At 41.2% G+C, this 20,623-nt stretch overlaps 1 protein-coding gene across 9 annotated transcripts in view; it reads left to right on the top strand.

Annotated features, from left to right (window-relative positions):
* Positions 1-20,623, top strand: part of BCAS3 (BCAS3 microtubule associated cell migration factor) — a 289,031-nt gene that overhangs the window by 51,642 nt on the left and 216,766 nt on the right. For all 9 annotated transcript variants that reach the window (XM_085078501.1, XM_085078499.1, XM_085078507.1 and 6 more), the window contains exons 12-14: positions 1,432-1,602; positions 9,028-9,121; positions 19,006-19,139. In XM_085078501.1, the coding sequence (XP_084934627.1) occupies positions 1,432-1,602; positions 9,028-9,121; positions 19,006-19,139 (399 nt within the window). The remainder of the gene's footprint in view (positions 1-1,431; positions 1,603-9,027; positions 9,122-19,005; positions 19,140-20,623) is intronic.

Here is a 20,623-nt window from a genome sequence, read left to right as displayed (position 1 = left end):
GCCATCGGGGCTATTTTAGGTTTATTCCTCAGCTATCAATATCTGCTTTATGTTCCCTTCTCCAGCCTCCTGCAACTCGCCACTGTTCAAATCCGTTTTATTCTCCTCCGTCGTAGCCGGGCATAAAAAGAAATAACAAGAAACAAATGGCAGGATATTACTAAAGACTTTAAACCCCCAAAGCCATTCCTGTGCTAAAGGGCTGGCTCGATTTTAAGTGGAAGTATCTCCATTAGCATTAATGGGGTGAGTCCATCAGCAGAGGCATCTCAGAGGTTAATCAGCCTTCCTGGCTGGCCATGGCCATCGATACTGTGTGGCGCCTGCTGCTGTTGGCCCTTCAGAGGTTTTCCTGACAACACACTAACAGACTTTGTGTAAGTCATTGCCCATGAATTATTAAAACAAACGTTTGGCTGCTAATTGATGAACACTAATGTGTTTTCTAATCACTGCAGTTTGAGATTTTAGCACTAAACAAAGCAGTTGCAATTGATTTGTGGCTGCTTCTTGGTTTCAGCCTGGGATCTGGATGTTTTTTTTTTTCCTTTTCAATTTAGCAGGCAGCTTAGCTTGTCTTTTTAGTTAAGAATTGGCTTGTTATAGTGTCATTCCATTCTGATCTCTCTTGCTATTTCTTATTTATATTGCATAATAAATCTGCTCAATGCTCTACAGGCAAATAAGGCACAGTCCTTGGTTCAAGGAGAAAATATTTAAAGTTGTAGTTGGGCTTGTTTTTCTTTCAATCTGCATCTCTCCTACTGTGTCTTACTCTCCCTCTTTCTCCAAATAAAAGAAAGCAACATAAAAACAATCTTCAGCATCTTTAGCTGATAAAAGCTGCTGCAGTGAGTGTGTTTTGGAACCCAACTCTGGGAAACGTGCAGAGCCTGGAAAGTCCTGTTCTTGTGCTGGGATGTGCCTGGGAGTTCCCTTTCCAGGACCTTGAGAGTGGCATTTTGAATTTTTCTGGATTTGAGTCCCATATTAGTGCTTAATTGCTGAGGAGAAAGTGAGTGTGTCCCACGTGGGGAAGGCAAATTCCTGCTCTCCTGCACTGTGCAGAAGACAAAACTGTCAGCTTTAGGGGCTGTTTGCATTTCTGTGTGAGCACTGCCCTCATCTTTGATCCCTCTGACCATCCGTGCTCTTGGAGAGAGTAAAAACAAAGTTAAAAAAACCCCAAAACTGGAATTCTTAAAACAGGAAAACATTAAATTACATGAACATTAAAACTCTTCTTTTTTCAATAACGCTTTGGAATAATTGACTCCCAAAATAAGTGAATTCTTCCATTTGATAGCAGATTTTCTTACGCTGTTTTAGTACAGCCTTTTGCAGCTGATCCATCACTCCAAAAACCCAAGCTGAACCCCCAGCACAGCCCTAAACATCACTGAATGTTCTTTTTTTTTCCCTTTTTTGCAGACAATAAAGACTGGGCTGACCATGGTGGGGAAGGTTGTCACCCAGCTCACGGGGACACTGCCGTCAGGAGCCACCGAGGAGGAGATCCTGGCTCACAGCAACCTGCGCCGCAGTCCCCTGGTGCCTGGGATTGTCACCATCATCGACACCGAGACAGTGGCAGAGGGACAGGTAACACTGTGCTCACACACACAACCTGCATTTGCACCTCAACCCCAGGGAAATGTGCTTTGTGCTGCTGGGAGTGACAAATAAACCAGATTTTCGCCGGGGCGGAAAGTTTTGCAGACAAACAGAGCTGGGGTAAAATTGTGTTTGGGACTGAAATGCAGCCAAAATATATATTGTCCTTGCAGCATATTTATGTGACACTTTGACAGGATCAAGTGTGAAGTGTCACATTTTGTCTCTCCAGCACTTGTTCCTAATTGACATTGATTGATGCTGATCAGTCCAAGTGGAGATGTAGTCTGATTATATTTATTAATTCAGAACGTGGCTGTTTGGAAATAGGGGGAATTGTTGAATTCCAAGTTAAAATAATTATGAGTGAAGTTGGATATGAGCTTATAATTTTATATTTTGTGTAAATCCTAAATGCAATCAAGCATGATGCTGTTTTGTGAGGCATTTATATTGTTTTCTAATAATAGAGTAAATTTGCTGTACATAATAATATACAGGCAAAATCATCAAGCAAAATCATTTGTTACAAACTCCACACCATTATCAGACAAACTTGAAAGTGCTGCATTTTCCTGTCTTTATGACAGAGAAGATATCCATGTTTTTTTTGGTTGTTTCTACCACTCATTTAATTTTCAAGTGTCTGGTCCTGGATTCAGTGTTTATGCAGAGCTCCCCCACACTTCATTATTCTGTAACTAGTCTGTAGTACTTTTTTTCTCATGGTCACATTTATTGAATTTAAAGAAAAAAAACACTTCATTTTTTCTTGTTTTCCGCTATCTTTATGATGTTCCTTGTAGGTAAGTCAGTGAGGTATTAAGGACACATCAGAAATCAAGTTATTTAGTCAAGTTATTTTCTTTCCTAACAGGAAAATAAAATGTTTTACTTGCAAAAAAAAACCCAAAACAAAACAAAGAAAAACCTTGTTATGGTTGTTCTTGAAAATTAATTTTGGAAGTACTTAGCCAAGCAATGTTGCATTGAAAGGGGATTGTTCCTAAAACATTATAGACCTTTTCTTCCAAAATTGAAATAAAAGAAAAAAGGAAAATGGAAAAAAAAATTAAGATCTTAGAATCAGTTCTTAAAATAATTCTGTTGGCTGTTGGGGTTTGTTTTTATTTCCAGGAAAAGAAAAAAAAAGGTCTTTTGGCTCTTTATATACAACAAGGAAAAAAAAAAAAGACAAATTTTACTTCATAAATTTCTGATGAAGCTGTTTAATGTGGTCATTATTTCTGCTGGTTGCTGTCTGTGCTTTGATTCTTCTGCATAGGCCTAGGGGGAAAAAAATGATAGATCTTAGGTTTTTAAGGCTTGTTCTGTATGATTTAGGGGTTTTATGAAGTTGTCCTCTGACCTTAACAACAGTAAGGAGCTCTCAGAGCCTAAAGGGCACTGCAGGAGAGGAGCTGTAAAAATGATAACTCTTGTCTTGTCCAAAGCCTGCTGCTCTAACGTAAATAAACCATCAGGTTTAGGAAAATAAGTTTTGTCCTGAATCTCTAGGAAGTTGGATATCCTAGTTGTATGTATTGCATTCATATTTTTGTGATCTGAAGCTTTAAAATGCTGTTCAATTATTAATTCCTATCCAGTGCTGCGATTTGCTCTCAGAATTAGAGTTATATTTATTTCCAGGAAAAAGAAAATAACATTTCTTCTGCATTGTTAGATTTTCATGGCGCAGAAGACTTTTTAACAATTTTTTTCCTGAAATATCCCTCTGGCAAAAAGTTGATTAAAAATAGATAAATGCACTTTGCACGTGGTCATTGCACAGTGTCCCAGAGCAGAACCTTGTCCTGGGTGCTCCCAGTCCCCTTTCCTGTCCCTCCAGTGGCAGTGTGAGCTTTTGTGCTCCTGTGAGCTGGGAAATCCTGCTTTTGGCAGGGATGCTGGCATGTCCTGAGGAGGCTGGCAGGGATGTGGTGCTGAGTGCTGGCAGGAGAATTCCTGCAGGGAATACCAGTGGGAATGGCACAAGTTTGCACAGTCCTGGCTGGTTTGTGGCAGAGCTGAGTTGGGCTGCAGTTCAGAGCAGAATTTGAACACATCTGACCTTTAAAGCAGGTGAGGATCTCCCTGAGCTCGTCTGGGACTCCAGCAGACACTGGAGCTGATCCCAAACTTTGAGCTCCACACCTTCTGCCTTGTTCTGGGAATTTTTGAGATTGGAATTTATTCTCCTGTGGAAAATCAGATTGCTGGGAGTGGTCAGTGTGAGCTCCATCAGCAGCACGGGGTGATGCCAAACCCAACCTCTCTGGTGTTTTAGGGAACCTGACTGCCCTGTGTGGCTCACACTCTGTTCTCCATGGTTTTTCTGAAGTTACTGGTTTATAGAATAGGAGAAATAAGTATTTTTTTCAGTGGGGAAGCATTTTTAAAAAAAGAAGTATCTAAAGTATTGCAAATTAATACTCATTCAGTTGGTTGGAGCAGCAGCACAGGTTTTAAAGTTGGACTGAGCTGCTCTGCATGTGGACAAATATACCAGTTTCTGTGCCAGCAGGACGATGAAGAGACATGTTTTGGACACAAGCCAGGAGGACTAACTACAGTTTTAAGTTTTCACTAATTTTTTTATTAGTTCTCCCATTTCAAAGGCATCAAATATAAGGAAAATAAGAGGGAGCTCGATGTGTCTCACTCACTGCACTGTGCTGCCATGGCAGAGGGTGAAATGCAAACTCACCACTGAAAAATACACAATTAAAGACCAAAGAACTCTCCTAATGTAATCTTGCAGGATTAAATCTGCAGGGAAAATATTTTTAATAAACTTTCTGAATGTCGATATTGTAGTAAACTCTCATCCCCAGCAGTTGTTTATGTGATAGCTCCTACTTTCATAATTGGTGATACTTTAAGAAAATCTGAATTATGAGGTAATTAAATAAATGCAGAGGAATGCAGAATTATTGACGTTGGCTGTCAGGAGATATTTGTAAAAGGAATAAAAATAATTATCGAGATGCCCAAGTAACTCTGTGGTAAACCAAAATATGTTAACAAGGTTGTGTGCTTGTTTAAACTTCCTTCTAATGAAGTGTTAGCAAACTTTTCAGTTAGATGGAACGACTATTTATTTGAATCCCTTAATTAGTTGAAATGGATAAACCTAAAGCTGTACAGATGTCCTCTTTTTCAGTAATTGGAATTAAATGTGGACGACTTTATTGGCTTGGGTTTGAAAGAAAAATTATTTTCTTTCGACCTTTGTTTCTGTATTCTTAATTAATTCATCCACTGGGCCACCCACGTGCAGGCAGCAATAATGACCTTGCTCAAAAGTCGCCAGTTTTGGGGCTGAATGTAAATCTGTTCAACTTCTAACAGTTGGGTTGACAGAGAAAGATGTGGTCATTTAAAAAATCCCAAACTCCATTCTGGGTGCTGTGATTGATGAGAGATCGCAGCTCATCCACAGCTGGATGAGCAAATGTTGGAGGGAATATCTTCAAAACAACTCAGCAAAATAAGATAACATGTTGATCTATTTACATTTTAAAATGTGATCAGGGCTTTTTTTTTTTTTTTCCCTGTTCCCTATTAACTTTTTATTGCATTAAAAAGGAATTTTGAGAAAAGAAATGCAGCCGACTGCCGCAGTCTCAAAAGTTCATTTTCATTTGGTGAGGAGTTGATAGCAATTGAACCAAATCAAGATGCTTATCAGGAGCAGGAATTGTTGTGAAACTTTGGTCTGAAGCAAAGAGGAGCTCAAAGAGTGCAGCATATTCAATAATAAAACTTTAACTGCAGACATAATTCCGCTGGTCATTAACACCAAGGCTTTTATTTTAGGAGCAGCTTTGGCAAAGGCTGAGCTGATGTCCTGATGCTCAGCTATTCAGCCTCAGTTTTCCTTCACTTTTTATATCTGTGTGTATTACAGAAGAATTCTTTTTATATATAAATATAAAAAGAGCACCAGGATTCCCTCAGAGCATAATACTGTCTGCCTCACTTTTATTAAAGGAGATCTGGTTTTTGTCAAGAAGACATTTTTGTCTCAGATAAATGGTTCAGGCTGAGCGCGAGGCTGGTTTGAGTTTATGCTGGATTCTATTAAAAGGAGTGCAGTAGTTAATGCCACAGATCTATCACTTTTAGCCCCTTTTTCACTGAAGTTTGACCTTGGCTGTAACTTGGGGGAGGCTCTTTGTGTGGAGGAGCTGAATCAAACTCTTTAAAGCATTTGGGGATCTCAAGTGCACAGCAAATATTTGTGTTGTAATATTCCTATTTATAATTGTTGCCAAACCTATTTGTTTTGATGATGATGGGATTACTCTTTTCTTAATTGTATTAAGAGTAGGACCTGCTTGATTAGATTTGGGTCCATTTTTATTTGTGTTACTTTCATGTTTTATTTAAAAACATGTCTCCACTGGGATAAGTGGTGTAATTTGCCTTTAAAGATTAAAATAATTAAAGTCATAATTACGAGTGGCTTCTGTTCAGCAGTATGGAAAATACCACGGAGGGAGGAAAATATGGCACAGGAGAAAAAATCTCTGGCTGCAGTTACCTCCTGTTGGCTGTTAGTAAATGCAGCAATGCCCTCGGTGTTTTGTCTCTTCTTTCAGGGTGAGATAAAGAGGATTTGATTAATCTTTGACTAACTTCAGTGCTCAGAGTTGGTTTGGGAGCTGCTTTGGCTCAGCACATCCAGCCATGGGCTCTTGGGCTGGGCAGCTTCTGGCAAAATCCTCTTGATAAAATAACTTTGGGCATCAGGAGCAGCTGAGGGTGTCTTGGGAGAATAGTCCCAGTGTGGTTCCTTGATTTGTTTTTTTTTGGGAAGATCCTCGAGCATCCTGCTGAAGCTCAGTGATCACAACAGGAACACTGAGATTGATGAACCTTTCTCAATGAGAGACTTTGGAAGGTTTTTATTTGCAGTAGCAGAGTGGTTAGAGGCCACACTACCTTGGAGAAGGAAGGCTGTTTGGGAGGAAAAGAATTGCAGCCTTGGGATTCCTGTGGGCTCTGTTCTCCCTGGGAAGGAGACTGAGCTGCTTCCCTCGAGCTCCCTGACAGCACTTGCATGTGGTATTAGGGAAATTGTCCCACTGCTTTGATTTCCAGGAAAATTTCCCAGCTCTGCTGTTTTCAGGGCAACAAAAGCCTCAGCTGGCTGCAGGAGCTGGTGGCACCATGTGGGGTTTGGTTTGATATTCCTAAAGCACTGTGTGTTGTATCAGTGTGATTTTGACTTCCTTAAGTTCTATAAAAAAGGGGAAATCACGCTGGGATTGAAAGCTGCAGCAGCTCTGAGCTGGGACAGGAACCAGGCTTTGCTTTGGTGGCATCTTGGGAGGGACATTCCCAAAGAGGCTCTTTGGTTGATGATGCAGTTAACATCATACACAGATAGAGATTTGGCTTTTTTTGAATTCTCAGATTTGTACATCTGAGGTGTTCTGCAGTTTTTAATGTTGTGATTCCTTTGCTTTGTATCCTATTTCCAGAGGGGAAATATTTAAAGATCACATTGCCATGCAGTGTTCCTGCCTGTTGGACAGGGTTTATGTTGCAGGGCTGATAACAGCAGTGCATTTATCATTTTTAGTTTTTCTCAAATAAAGCCATGTTGAATTAATCCACTTTACAACCTGTAGAAGATGATGCACATGAAATATCCTATATTACTGTTTCTAGCAATGATTTAGATCCTTCAATACCTACGCATTTCTCGATTAAATATTTTTATTAACAAGCCAGACTTGCAAAAAAAAAAAAATCATTTCATAAAGAAATTCTTTCATGATGAAATTCTCCCATGAAGAAATTCTTCCACGAATTCTTTCTGGTTTCTGGTGTTCCTTTGTCTCTTTAATTAGAGCAAAACGCTGCGAGTGGGAGCTGTGAGGAGATGATGGATGGCAGGGACTGAGCTGTGCTCCTCTGGAAAACCCTTGGGAACATCTCCAGCCCCTCTGCTTTTGGTGGTTGTGGAAGGAGCACGAAATGCTGACGAGGGGAAGCAAAGCCATAATTGTGCTGCTGTGCCACTGCCAGGAGCTGTGAGCTCTGACAGCTCAGACCTCCCAACCCCGATCCGTGACTGCTTGAAACGCTGCGAGATGAGTCCTGCTTGAAGCGTAAAAATACCTCCCAATTAGCTCGGTGTCTGCTTGGGATAGGAAGTATTAAAAGCCTTGCAGATTGTTTTGGAGGAGGCAGACAAATTATTCAGAACTTGAAACGGGCAGTTTGGAGCTGTCTTGGTGAGAAGATGGTTTTTGCTCACCACAAAACCCCTTTTTTCAAGTCCTTTTCTGACAGATCTTTCTTTTTGTTCTACTTTGTTTAGCTTTTAAGATGATGTAATCAAGGAATAAAATACTCCTACTGCTCTTGCATGGTTTTGTCCACACATCTTCTGGCTATTTTCTACAAATCTGAGAATATCTTTACTTTTCATGCATTTAAACATTGATATTTTGTCGTTTGGAGGTCGCTTTGTGTCTCTTCACTCTCAGCTTTAGTTTGACTGACCCAGGAGTTTTATCAGCTTCAAATCTGCTTTTGTTTAAAACCCCAAAAGCTCGTCATTTGTCCTTTTCCCCAGAAGCTGTTGCACAACTGAGATCTTAGCCCAGGTATTTCCTTTTCCACTGAATTTCCCTCTGCTGTGAAAACTCTCTCCTATATTTTAATTCCTTTTTGTTCACAAGAACACATTTTATGAGAGAAAATCCAGGTTAACTGTGTGCTCCGCAGTGCAGCTGCTTCCATACACACAGACAGCCCTTGGCATTCCTTGCATCCTTTGGAAATCCACATCCCTCAGTCCAGGATGAAAGTTATGCTGTTCCCACCCGTGGGACTCATGGAAAGCAAACTCACTTTTTCTGGGCTCTGATCTGTTCTTTCACTCGTTTGCCTTGTATACTTGGAATGAAAATACTGGTTTATGTAAGTGTTAAATATTCCCTTTTCTTTCTAGGATGTGATTTTGTTATTTTGTTACTGGAAACCTCAAATGTAGCTTCCTGCACAGCAGAGAGGGTCCTGGTCTGTGTGATAATTCTGTGCAATAATAGCAATAATTCATGGAGCAAAACAGGAATAGCTTTCTATTTTCCCTCACTTGAATAGGGTAAATAAATAGGAAATCCAGGCATGAAGTGGGTAATCCTTTCAGGTTGCTCTCAGGTTATCAGCAGATCTCATGTCTGTATCTGATAGAATTCCTGATGATTGGTGATGTTCAGCTGACTCAGTTAGGTTGTGAATTCTACTGTGGACAAACCAATCTCTGTGTCAGTAAATTGGGATTCTGCCCAATTCTGCTGTGTTTCTCCTTACAGACCAATCCCTGTCAATAATTTGGGATTCTCTCCAGGTGTGTTTTCCCTCTCTAACTCTCCCTGGCTCTGCTGTCCCCAGGTGCTGGTGAGTGAGGACTCAGACAGTGATGGCATCGTGGCTCATTTCCCTGCCCATGAGAAGCCCATCTGCTGCATGGCCTTCAACCCCAGCGGTAAGAGATCTTTCTGAGTGTTGGCTAGATGGGAACTAGGCAGGAAATCCCATGGGAATTTATCCCATGGCTCTGGAGGGATTGCTGGGAGCACTGGGACACTGCAGTGTCCATGACTGAGCTGCTTTATGGGGTGTTGGATGTGGAATTTGTCTTTTCTGGAAATTGCAAACTTTAGCAACTGTTTTACTCTGGTGGAAAGGAGGAGATTCAGTCCTTCTCCCACTGCTGAGGAGTTCCTGCCTGTTGGAATCCTGCCAGCCAGGTGTGATGGGCAGGTGTCCAGAGGATCAGCACCTGGGTTAAATTGCAGTCCTCCATAAATACAGTCATTTCACTGGTTTTTGTAGTGAATTATTATTATTTGTTTGCTGATGAAGAGTTCGTGATCTTACCCTTTCTCCTGAGTGAAATCAACTTTAATTTGAAAATGCTTGTAAGAAACTCCTCAAAAGTATTTCTTTCCTTCCTCTCTATAAATGAACAATGACTGTGGGCAGCAGAGAAAGCTACAAACCTTGTGTATTAATAGATGTGATTAATATGACAATTAACATTTCATTATCTGTAGATAAATAATGTTCTCACTGATTGCAGCATCACTCAGGAAAATGGCCAGAGAACCAACAGCTTCCACTTGCCTAAATTAACAATTTCTAAAATGCAGCAAATGCCACCAAGATCATGAGGGTGAAGTCACATTTCAGAGAATAAAACTAAATGTCTGTCATTTATGTTTTCACTTTTGCTGACCAGTTGGTGTCATTCTGACACCCCATCTGTTGTGTCAGAACTCTTTAACTGTGCTGTGCACTTCACTGGGAGTTTGTGACAGAAAAGCTGTATTCTCATCTGCCTGCATTTTCTAGGAAGGGAATTTTTTTTGTGGAGCTCTGTGCAGTGAACTGAGAATTCTCTATTCCAGAGCAGTCATTTTGCTTTGTGCTCTGGGAGAAGGATGATACCTGGAGTGAAGCAATGCTAATTAAGTGAAATAAATAAGTGAAATAAATACAGATATATATAAATGTTTAAATTAGAATGCTATATAAATAATAATTAAATGCCTCCTTAAGACAGTTTTTGGGATTGTGTAGATTTAAAGGACAGCAGGATGTTTATGCAAAACCAAATTAACTTGCTTTTTTCATAAAGGGAAGGACATTTTTGCAAATTGCTGGATACTTGTATTATGATCAAATTCTTTGGTTTTCTCAGGTACTGGAATGACAATAATTTCGAGAGTGACACTGAGATCTGATGGTGTTTAATGGCCAAACACTTCTTCAGGAGGTGTTAATTTTGGCTGCTCACAGATTCTGGGTGGAAGGATGAGGACAAACCAGCAGAGATCTCTTCCCTGCCTGCCTGCAGTGAAAGCAGCACTCAGCCAGGGCTCTGTGCTCTTTATTTAACATCAAGGCAGCATTTTGTTTGAAGCCAAGGCTGTAACATCATCCAGTCCATTCTGCAGTGCTCCATTGCAATCAGGCTGAGCTCATTACAGAGAACAAAACAAGAGGTGCCTTTTGATACTGCCCTTGGCTGCTTGCTCTCAAACACCACTTTTGCTCCTCATTTCAGCTCTGGTTCGCTGGAAATCCACTGAAAATTTTCCTTTCTGGGGCTGACAAACAGCTTAATTCCATCCAGCTTAATCCCAGGAGCTGCACAGGTGCTCAGGACTTTGAAAACTGGCAAGGCTGTGTTTAAAAAAAAAGCCAAATAAAGCCATGAGTGGCACTGGGAAGCACAGTGGGTATGTGAGAGATGGAAACTCAGCATTGACAGGAAGCAGGGGTCAGATTTTGCCATATATTTGCTCAATAAATAACACAGACACGTGGTATTTATTTCTTTCTTACCACAACCCCTTCCCATCAAGCTTTTTTTAAGGCCAAAATCTATTGCCTGCATGAATAACTTTTGTGTAAAAAACATGGCTTGTGTGGGACAGAATTTTTAAGGTTGGAAAATGGAACTTATTTCTGAGTGCTCGGAGTCAGTGTTGTAGCTGACACATGCATTCTGTTTATTTGGAGTGGTTTAGGGTCATAAAATTGGGATTTTTCAGGATTTCTAGAAATATGAAGCACAAGGATGAATGTTCTTTTTAGGTTAAGTTGAGTTAATGATTGGATGGGGTTTGACACAAGAAATGAAAGTGTTTTACCCAAAAGCTGCCTCTTCCTGGAGACACAGAGAGAGAAGGAAGTTGAATTGTGTGTCGAGGCATAACTAATAAATCACAGTTTTTACTTTCCATGGTTTGCTCCCAATAAAAACAGTGAGGATATTGATACGATCAAGTTTTTAGATGGAAATAATCTATGTTGTGATTGTTGCCTAAGAAAGTGCTTTTTTGTTAATCAGATTTTTGTCACGAAATCTTAGATGTCCCCAGCACTGAAGTTTTCAGCTAACAAATATGTGACCTAATTCAGCTTGTTCCTTTCCTTTTCACATCTAGGAAAATATTTCAGAATCAACTGTAGTTATTCCAATTTAAAACAATTTTCTGTGCTTCAAAAATATTGATCATTGCACACATTCATCTTGATTTTTGCTGAGCTTTTTGTATGGGATCTGGACAGCAGCTGTGGTTTATAACTTTAAATTTTAGATGGTTGGGGGCAATTTTAGTGAAGGTTTTAAAATGATGTTCATTTCACTGTCTGTAACATGATTTTATCCCTAATTAATGGAGAGTCTGTTCATTTAGTCCACAAAGTTTCTTTCTACAGAGAGGAGGAGGGGCTGAATCCTCTTGGGCTCCCCAAGGTGTATTTTGGTCATGAAGCCTCAAGGATGCAATGTGGGAATAAATGGCACATGAAAACCTGTAGAGGTGTCCTTTTCACAATTTGTAGATGAAATAAATTAGATAAATCAGCCCTAAATTTTAGATAGGATCACTGATTCTGGAGTGTTGGTTGAGTTTGGTGTTGGAGGATTCCAGGACATCTTCATGTGCAGTGCTGCTCTTCCTCTGCAGCTCCTCTTTCCAGGGGAGCCTCCAGCTATGCATAATTTTGGAATTGATGAATAATTTTGGAAGTTTGTCTGAGTTTCTGAGGCCACCAGAGCAGGGAGTTGTGCCAGGAGGTCCCAATTCCTGTGCTGTGGTCCTTGCAGAGCCTGACCTGCCTGTGGCCTCCTGGGCTCCACTGAGGCTTCCAGCAGCATCCCTACAAACATCTCCATCCCTGCTGCTTGCTTTGGGAGGCAAGTTAAGTGGAGAAGTGTTCATGGCTATTCCAAAGTTGTTTCAATCACTCAGTCCTGTTTTTGGAAGGTTTGTGCCTCGTTTCCCTGTCAGGCTGCACTGCCAAGAACTCCATGTACAACAAACCCAGGAGGTGGCTGTGGGCAGCCAGGAAAGATGAGAATTATCCCCTTTTTGATTTTTTAGAGCTTCTGCTTCAATTGCCAATTTGTTAAGGCGAGTAAGTAGCCTCAGAGCCTCTGAAAAGGACATTTTGTTACAAAAGCTTCCTGGTGGTCTTCTCCTGGGGCAGCTTTTCCTGATAAAAGCTTTTCTCTACATTTAAATACAGCATGGAGGGATTTTCCAGCTGCAGGACTCCATCCTGCCTTCTCACCCTTCTAGAGGCAGCAAAAACCACAATATTTTTCAGTGCAAGCTCTCAAAACCAAACTGAGAATACAATAATTAAAATATTTCTGTAGCTGTAGCTAAATCCACACTCAGTTTGGGAGTAGAAGCAGCTTTTAAATCCATGGGATGGGGCAGGTAGATTCCAATTTTAATGTCAAAGAGGAAAGTTTTCAAATAAGATTCCCAGTTAGTAAACAGTAAACATTGTGCTGATTTATAAATATCTGGGGTTTTTTTTCTTTTAAATGTGGTAAATAAATGATCTGCTTTCCGGAAGTGTTGCTCCTGCCAGCTTAGCAGCTGAGAGCTGTGAAGTGCAAGACATTGAAAATTTAAAATAATTACGCTTCCTTGGCTACAAAAGAGATTTTCCACCCATTAATAACGAGAAAATTAATGTTGGGCCAGCAGTAAAACAGATTAAACTGTGTCCCCCTTGGGATGCCTGACTGCACCTTTAACAGACCTGAAATTGCTCTGATTATTTTAATGTTCTATATTGAAATGCAGCGGTGGCCTTGAGTTAATAGTTAAAGAGGGTGAAATTGGAACATCTCTGCACGAGTTTTTTCCCATTGATCAGAAAAAGTGGGCAGGAAAACACTCCTGGAGGGTAAAACAAGCTGTAATTATTTAATGACAGAATAATTCTTTAGTTTTTCTGTTTGTTTTCTTCTGGTTTCCAACTTGGATTTTGCCTCGGAAGACAAATATATTACAATTCAGGCAGTTTGATGAGTTGCAGTTATAAAAGTTGTGTCTTTGTGTCTCATGTCACCAAGAGGGGAGCAATCCTGGATGATTGATGGCTCGATCAAATATTGCATTTTGGGTTGGTTGTGAAGGAAGAGCTGCAGCCATGGATTATTTTAGGAGTTACAGGAGTCACAGGGAGTTATTTATTCACCAAATAATATTTTATTTTCCTTCTCTTTCTTTTGACTTCTTGGGATTTTTTAAATATTTATGTTAAATCTTTACGTACTCGTGTTTATTTTTGCGGCGAATTTTGCTAAAATCAGAATTTCATTATTTAGTTAAGGCTTTTGGAGACCCAATTTTGTAACTGCAGCACATGTTCCACTTGGAGAACCCAGGGGCTGAGCAGCTCTGATATTTGGCTGTATTTTGACTTGCCTGGGAGAGGAGTTAAGTGAGTATAAATAAAGCTACTGTTCTTAGGTCAGTCAGATGCTTCAGAAAACCATGGGCTGTATAAACTTTGTCACATCCTAACAAGGTGGGAATGGCAGGGAGCAGGAATGCTGTCCCAGTGAGCCTGGGAAGGTGGGAATGCCATGAGAAATCCCTATGGACTGAGCCAGGAGCAGCTCTAAGTCACTGTGGTTCACCTGAGTTCTCATCCTCTACTTTGGGAACCTCCAAAGCTCAATACAAAGCTTGGCATCAAAGTTCAGATTTCAAAACTGAAGTGTGAGAAGTTCACATTTGCAATACTTTTTGGACAAGCAGTGAGATGGTGCAGTGGCTGGGCTGGAAATGGAAGAATTGCATCCCTAAATTCAGTCTATCCATGGATACACATTTCCTCCACCCAGATAGATGTGTGTCTGATCTCCCAGCACTCGTGCCCTTGGTATTTTTAAGAGAAACCCTACTCAGTTTGAAGGTGTTGAATCCTTTCAGCACAGTGACACTGCCTGGGGAGGTGGAAAACCCTCCTGACCCCTCGGCAAATGGAAAGGGAAGCTCCTGGTGAAACCCCAATCTCTGCAATTAGGGAGGTGTTAGAAATAGGATGTGGTGGAGCTGCTCAGCTCTCGCAGCCTCTCTCATTACCCCCGGGGCTGCAGGAGAACTCTGTGTCCCATCAGCAGCTCCAGTCCCACCCTGCTGGTCTGTCAGAGAGAGGGGAGGAAGCTCCCAGATAAACAGAGAGCAGCCTCAGCTCCTAATCACTCCGGGCTTCCGCTTCCAGGCCCTATAATTAGAAGTCCTTCTTTTCCTTGTATTCCCAGTTGACGCAAATGCTTTTTGTGGCTTGGCACCTCATTTAGGGCGTGGGCTTAGTTTATGGCCAGGCCAGAGTCTGGTTTAGTCTTCTGATACTGCAGAAATAGCTCTTAACCCACAGTCTACATCTGTACTAGTTTTTCCTTTTATGCATATATTCCTTGTGTTTGTGTTTCTGTCCTGAAAGAAGCTGATTGTTTCCCAAAGAGAATGCAGGAAAAGTAGGAAGCTGTAAATTAGGGCAGGTAAAACAAAGCTTTGCTAGTTTGTTTTTTTTTGTTTTCTCATCTAGGATATCTGTTCCTTTTAAACTGGATTTTAAGCATCTCTGTGGATTTCAAACAACCACACAGTAAAACAGTCATTAATTTAATCTGGCTGCACCCTCATATTGCGGATAAGCAATATCAGAATTTTTGCAGTGAGATATATACTAAATAAAGTCTGGTTTGCACATAAATTTCCACTGGGTCCTGTGTATGCAAGACTTCCAATGGATTTCAGCTGCTATCTGTTAAACAGGGATTAATGCCAGTTTGAAAAATAAGCAGGAAATCCTCGAGAATTATTCACTTTTCATCTCTGATTATTCATCCATAAAGTCCCTCATAAGAGAAAACATTTGGACTGAACTTAGCACAGCTTTAACCTGCATTTCCGTCCGAAGAACTTTTTGGGAAAACTGTCCCAAGGCCTCTTAAAAAGCTTGAGTTGAAGTTTCCTGCACTTGAAAGTGAAAGTGTGAGGTAGGAGCAGGATTGCAGTTTGTGTTTCTCCGCTGGGATTAGGTATTCCTGCCGGGATGCTGCAGGGAGATGGAGAGAGAAACCAAATGGCTGAGCTGTGATAATGGCAAACTGGGAATCTTCAACGGGAGGTAATGAGAGCTGGAAAATCCCACCACAAACCCCAGCCCAGTGTTCTGAAACATGGGTGATTTATTGTTTGAATAACAGGAGCGAGGCAGAGATTTCAAAATGCTGTTTTATAAATACACGTTCTTTCCCATCTGTGGTGTTGTGCTTGGGACCTCCGTGTTGATACAAGTCCTGCCAGAATATATTTGTACTTCAAATGCAAATGTGGGTGTGAAAGGTCCTTCTTTAACTTACTGAAAAGGAGTCTCTAATACAAGCGAAGGGCCTGTTTTCCCTGGGCTTTCATCTAATAAATGCATTTATTCCAAACAGGACAGGCAGCAGGAGTTTAGCTTAGACCCAAAGTGCCAAATCAGATACCACCCATCTTTCTATTTTTAAGTCAATTCCTTTCCAGCCACAAATGTATTATCTTTCACTTCTGTACTCCTTCGTGTTAGCAAAAACAGAGAAAAGAAACCCCAACCCAAATCCAGCAACCCCAAAGGCAAAGCACTCATGGAACCAAGAGCTGGGAGGATCATCTGGAGCTGCTCAGAGCTGCAGGTAGATGAGTGGAGGTTGTGGCTGTGGCTGTTTGGATCTGAGCTGTCACCAAACAGGTGCCACCGTGGGCTCTGGGGACTTGTGTGCCACAGGCTGTGGTGTTTGTGCCCACAGGGAGCCCTGCTCAGCCTAGAGACAGGGTTTTGGGGCTGGGAAAAGTCTGTGAGGAGCAGGGTGGGATGATATCCTCACTCTGCCCACAGACACCTGCGGCTCTCGCCAGCGCTGGAAACCAAATCCTGCTGAGCTGAACACCCAAGGACTGCATGGACAAGGCAGGGTGCTGATCCTGCTGTTTGCACTGGCTCAGGATTATCACACAGCTTTTTGTCTCCACTGCCAGATAGATTTTTGGCACATTTGAAGTTTTTTTTATGATCTGCCGTGCCTTGTGCTGCGATCCACACGAGGAACGCTCTGCTGGGGTCTCGGGGTGCACTCAGCCCTGGGGCTGGATTTAGAAAAGACTCCTCCAGTTTTAGGGGAAATGAAAATATCCATTTGCAGAGCCTGTCTGCTCCGTGTTGTGAGAAGTCTTACGGATCCATCTCTTCCAGCTTCTCCTTCTCCAAAGGAGCTCCAAAGCTTCTCTTTCCATTGGGAATAAGAAAGAGCACAGAAGGACCCAAAGCACCCTCTACTGCTATATAAAACTGTCTAAGGCTCTACTGAGGAGAGAAAAACATGGCAATAGAGAAGATAAATTCTTACTGGGTTGGATTAGATCTGTTGGAATAGCCTCACTCCAGTAACAGAGGCAGCCTAATTCCAGCTCACAAACCCCTCTTTGCTTCCAGCTTTCTCTGCTGGAAATGCTATATATTATTGAGGACCGCACACTTGACTAGAAGGGAAGTGTAGTTTGTGATGTTGCAGAACAGAATTAATGCAAATTGTGTGCACAATCCCACACGAAAGGCTTGGCTGCCTCACACCGGAGCAACTCGAGCTGGATTTCCTATCAACACAGTCACTACAAATCAAGGAAATTGCCAGTTAAGCCAACATTAACATCCAGCCCAACCTCAGCTCACATGCCTTACCGCCCAACCATAATACCCCAATGCTCTCCCGGATTTCTCAGCTCCATAACAAACTCCCTTTCATTTCTAACACTCAGGGCTGGAGGAACAGCCGGGAACAGTAAAAGTGTGTCTGCTGGAGGGAATCTTGCTGAGCTCAGATGTGAGATGGGGCGGTTGGGAGCTGCAGGAAATGCCTGGGTGCAGCGTGGGTGGCCTGGCGGGTCCAGTCCCTGCCAGCCTCAGTGGTCAAGCCGAGGGGAAACTTGTAGGCAGTTTTGTCTCCGAGTGCAATTTGGATTTCTCTGGTTTTGTACCTTGCTGCTGGTGGGCCTCATGGCCTTGGAAGGGCCTGTTTACCTTGCCAGGATCATTCCTGCAGGAGAGTTTTGGGCAGAGAAGCTGAGGTGTGCCCTGCTGGTGCCACCCTGGCTGGGGTGTCAGGGCATTGGGCTCCCAGGGTCAAGGCTTTGGCCACTGGAAACACCCAGGATACAGACTGAATGATGGTGGTCTGGTAGAAAAGCTAATTACACTTAATCTTTACTCTGCTGCTTGTATGTTTTTTCCAGGTTAAATCTAAAATTTTGCAAGTGGTAACATGTGAGAGGTTGCAGATGTGTCCTGGTTGAATCTGGGATGGCAGATACAGATACCTATGAATAAATGAAGGCAATGAACACTCATTTATGGCAGAAATTTATGGCATTTCTCCTCTGAATAAGTGTGATGTAAAACATGAGACTAAGTTCTCTTCCTGCAGGATACAAGATTTCAGTTGTGTTTTATGTGGAGAATTATTACAACTGATAATTCCCTGTATGGGAATTCCTGGTTTTTCTTTAATAGATGGGTACCTTGAAAATTATTGAGACTGTAGTTATAAAACTGCTAAAATCACTTTGTACTTGATGTTAATTAAATGTGAGAGGGTTACTTGGGGTGGTAACTTCTTAAATTTCATTAATAACAGAAAAAACTAATCTGCAGTTTGTTACTGTAATCCTAAATTCTGCCATGATGCTGTGCCTTTCTTATATGTACAAAAATAACTTAATTTTGGTATAAATTGGTATAAATTTATGGCAAATTGACTTCAAATATGTTTGTGAATGTTTAAAAAGTGGATTATGGGCTGACACATAATGGGATAAAAAAGTAAATAGCAAATATAAGTTACTGTGGTTCTGCTGATCTTCCAATTGAACCATTTCAGTATCTCCACCAGTGAGCTGTTTTTAATGAAGTTGGTACCTCATTCAGTGTTTAATTTGAAAGCTCTGAACTCTGGTTTGCTGCCTTTCATAAATCAGACAGTTTCTTTCATTTGTAAGGAAGATACTTCTTCAGGATTGGTTTGGTTTGGGCTGTTTTGGCTGGATTTCGATAATGTCTCTTCTTCCAAAAATTGTGTTTATGGAGACATCAATCTCCTTTAGACTGGCTCTTGCCCAGGGAAGAGCATTTTGGGGTTTTGCTGTAACATTCATCACTTCAGTGCTTCATCTTGGTCACACAACTCTCAAGTTTAGTTGGAATATTCAGATATTTCAGATGTTTTTATAGATTTGTTTTGTAATACTATATTAATACTTAATAATATATTAGTATTTAAGTAGCAATGCTGTGACTCTGATTTCAGTTGAAGTTCTGATTCATTTTTATGAGGTGAATCCCTTTCAATGCAGTAATTTTCTGTGTCTGTTTTCTTCTGTTTCCAAACCCCAAATGTAAGCCACACTCAGTGTTTTTAGATAGACATTTAAAGCCTCTTCTTTCACAGCGATTAATCTCTTGTGCTTTTGTGTTTCTTTTTCCTTTTTCTTCTTTTTTTTTTTTACCCAGGGATGTTGCTGGTCACCACTGACACGTTAGGCCATGATTTCCATGTTTTTCAAATCCTGACACATCCTTGGTCATCATCACAAAGTGCCGTCCATCATTTGTACACACTTCACAGGGGAGAGACTGAAGCCAAAGTAAGTTAAACTCTTTGCTGAAGAATAATCCCCAGACACCTTATACATTCTGTGTATGTTGGCACTTTAATGTTTGTTTCAGCACACAAAGAGCCTTTCTTGTGCTCCAGCCACAGAAGGGATAAGAGCAGAGCGTTTAACCTGGACAATAATAAATTCTTGCCCTTTGCAATGAGGTGCTGTCAGATTTATTCAGATCTGGCACTGCCTCCAAAGAGCCCTGATTATTGGCTGTGTTTGCACTTAACCTTTTCTCATGTAACATGTTCAACATTTGTCTCGTGCCCGTGAAGGAACTGTCAGCGTTTGCTTGACTCTGCTGGGAAAAGCCACAGACAGACAATTCCAGAGTTGAAAGGAAGAGTTAATCAAAAGGCTGTGATTAACTTTTCTTAGCAAAGTGGGGGAACCTGCAGGGACTGCCCAGTTGAAAAATCCCCCTGTCAGAGATGCAGGACTAAGTTAGGATGTTATCCAAGGGTGGAAAAGCCTGAAATGGTATTTTAAACAATGATTTACTGGTGAAGTGGGAAGAGGGAGGTGGTTTTCACTGCTGTGGCTGTGATAACAGCAAGTTCTGCTCGAGTCCTTCATGGCAACGCTTTGGGCACCAGCAGAGCCTCACCTTTGGAGCACTGAGCAACTGCTGAGGAACCTGCTTTAAATACAGAAATAAAAATGTCACCACAGGCTAAGAAATGAGTATTGCACTTGCTGATGCAATTACACACGGAAAGCACAGACTTGTGACAGCCTGGCAGATGTAAAGCACTGTGACAGGGACAGCCTGGGGCTCTGTGATTATGACCCTGGCACGGGGAGCTTGGGTGGCTCTGGTGCCCTGATTACAGTTCCTTCAAACCTTTTTCTCTCCTGTGAGTTGAGCAATTTCCCTGAAGTTCCTTGCCTTACCTTGGGAACAAGTAGAATGTGAGAGCTTTATTGAATGCAGCAGTGGTTGATAACGTTTTGATCTGGGTGAATTTATGTTACTGGGAGTTTAAGTACTCTAAAGCTTTCCTGCTACCATTCTGGAAAAGTGTAATTGCTGTCCCAGGCAGTGGTTTACTGTAAGAAGGAATAACCAATCTGGAAAGTGAGAGGAAATTAGGAAAAACTGTTCATTTGGGATAATATATATAGCACTGACAAATAATTTTTATAAATACTACAAAGAGCAATGAGATCTGTGTGTATCACAAACTCTGCCATCTACTTGGGCATGTTCTATAATGTGTTTAATGTTTTAGAGTTATTTTTGTTCTCCTTTCATACAAGGACCCAATATTGAAACCCAAAGCACAGGACTTCAGTCATGAGGAACAAAGATGTTCTTCTGGTTTTTACAGCTGATAAATTTGTTTTCAAGGCACACATTGGAAACCAAACAGAACATGTTTTAGAGAAGAAACCCTTATTGATACATGTTTTTTTGGGATATAGTATTAGCATCTCTGTGAAAGCATTGCATTAAAATTCTCAGA

Source organism: Lichenostomus cassidix, chromosome 19 (assembly GCF_008360975.1).
Source record: "Lichenostomus cassidix isolate B80296 chromosome 19, HeHo_3.0, whole genome shotgun sequence".
NCBI classification, from domain to species: Eukaryota; Metazoa; Chordata; class Aves; order Passeriformes; family Meliphagidae; genus Lichenostomus; species Lichenostomus cassidix.
Note: the sequence above shows the minus strand (reverse complement) of the source record. Positions and strands in the feature narration are given on the sequence as shown.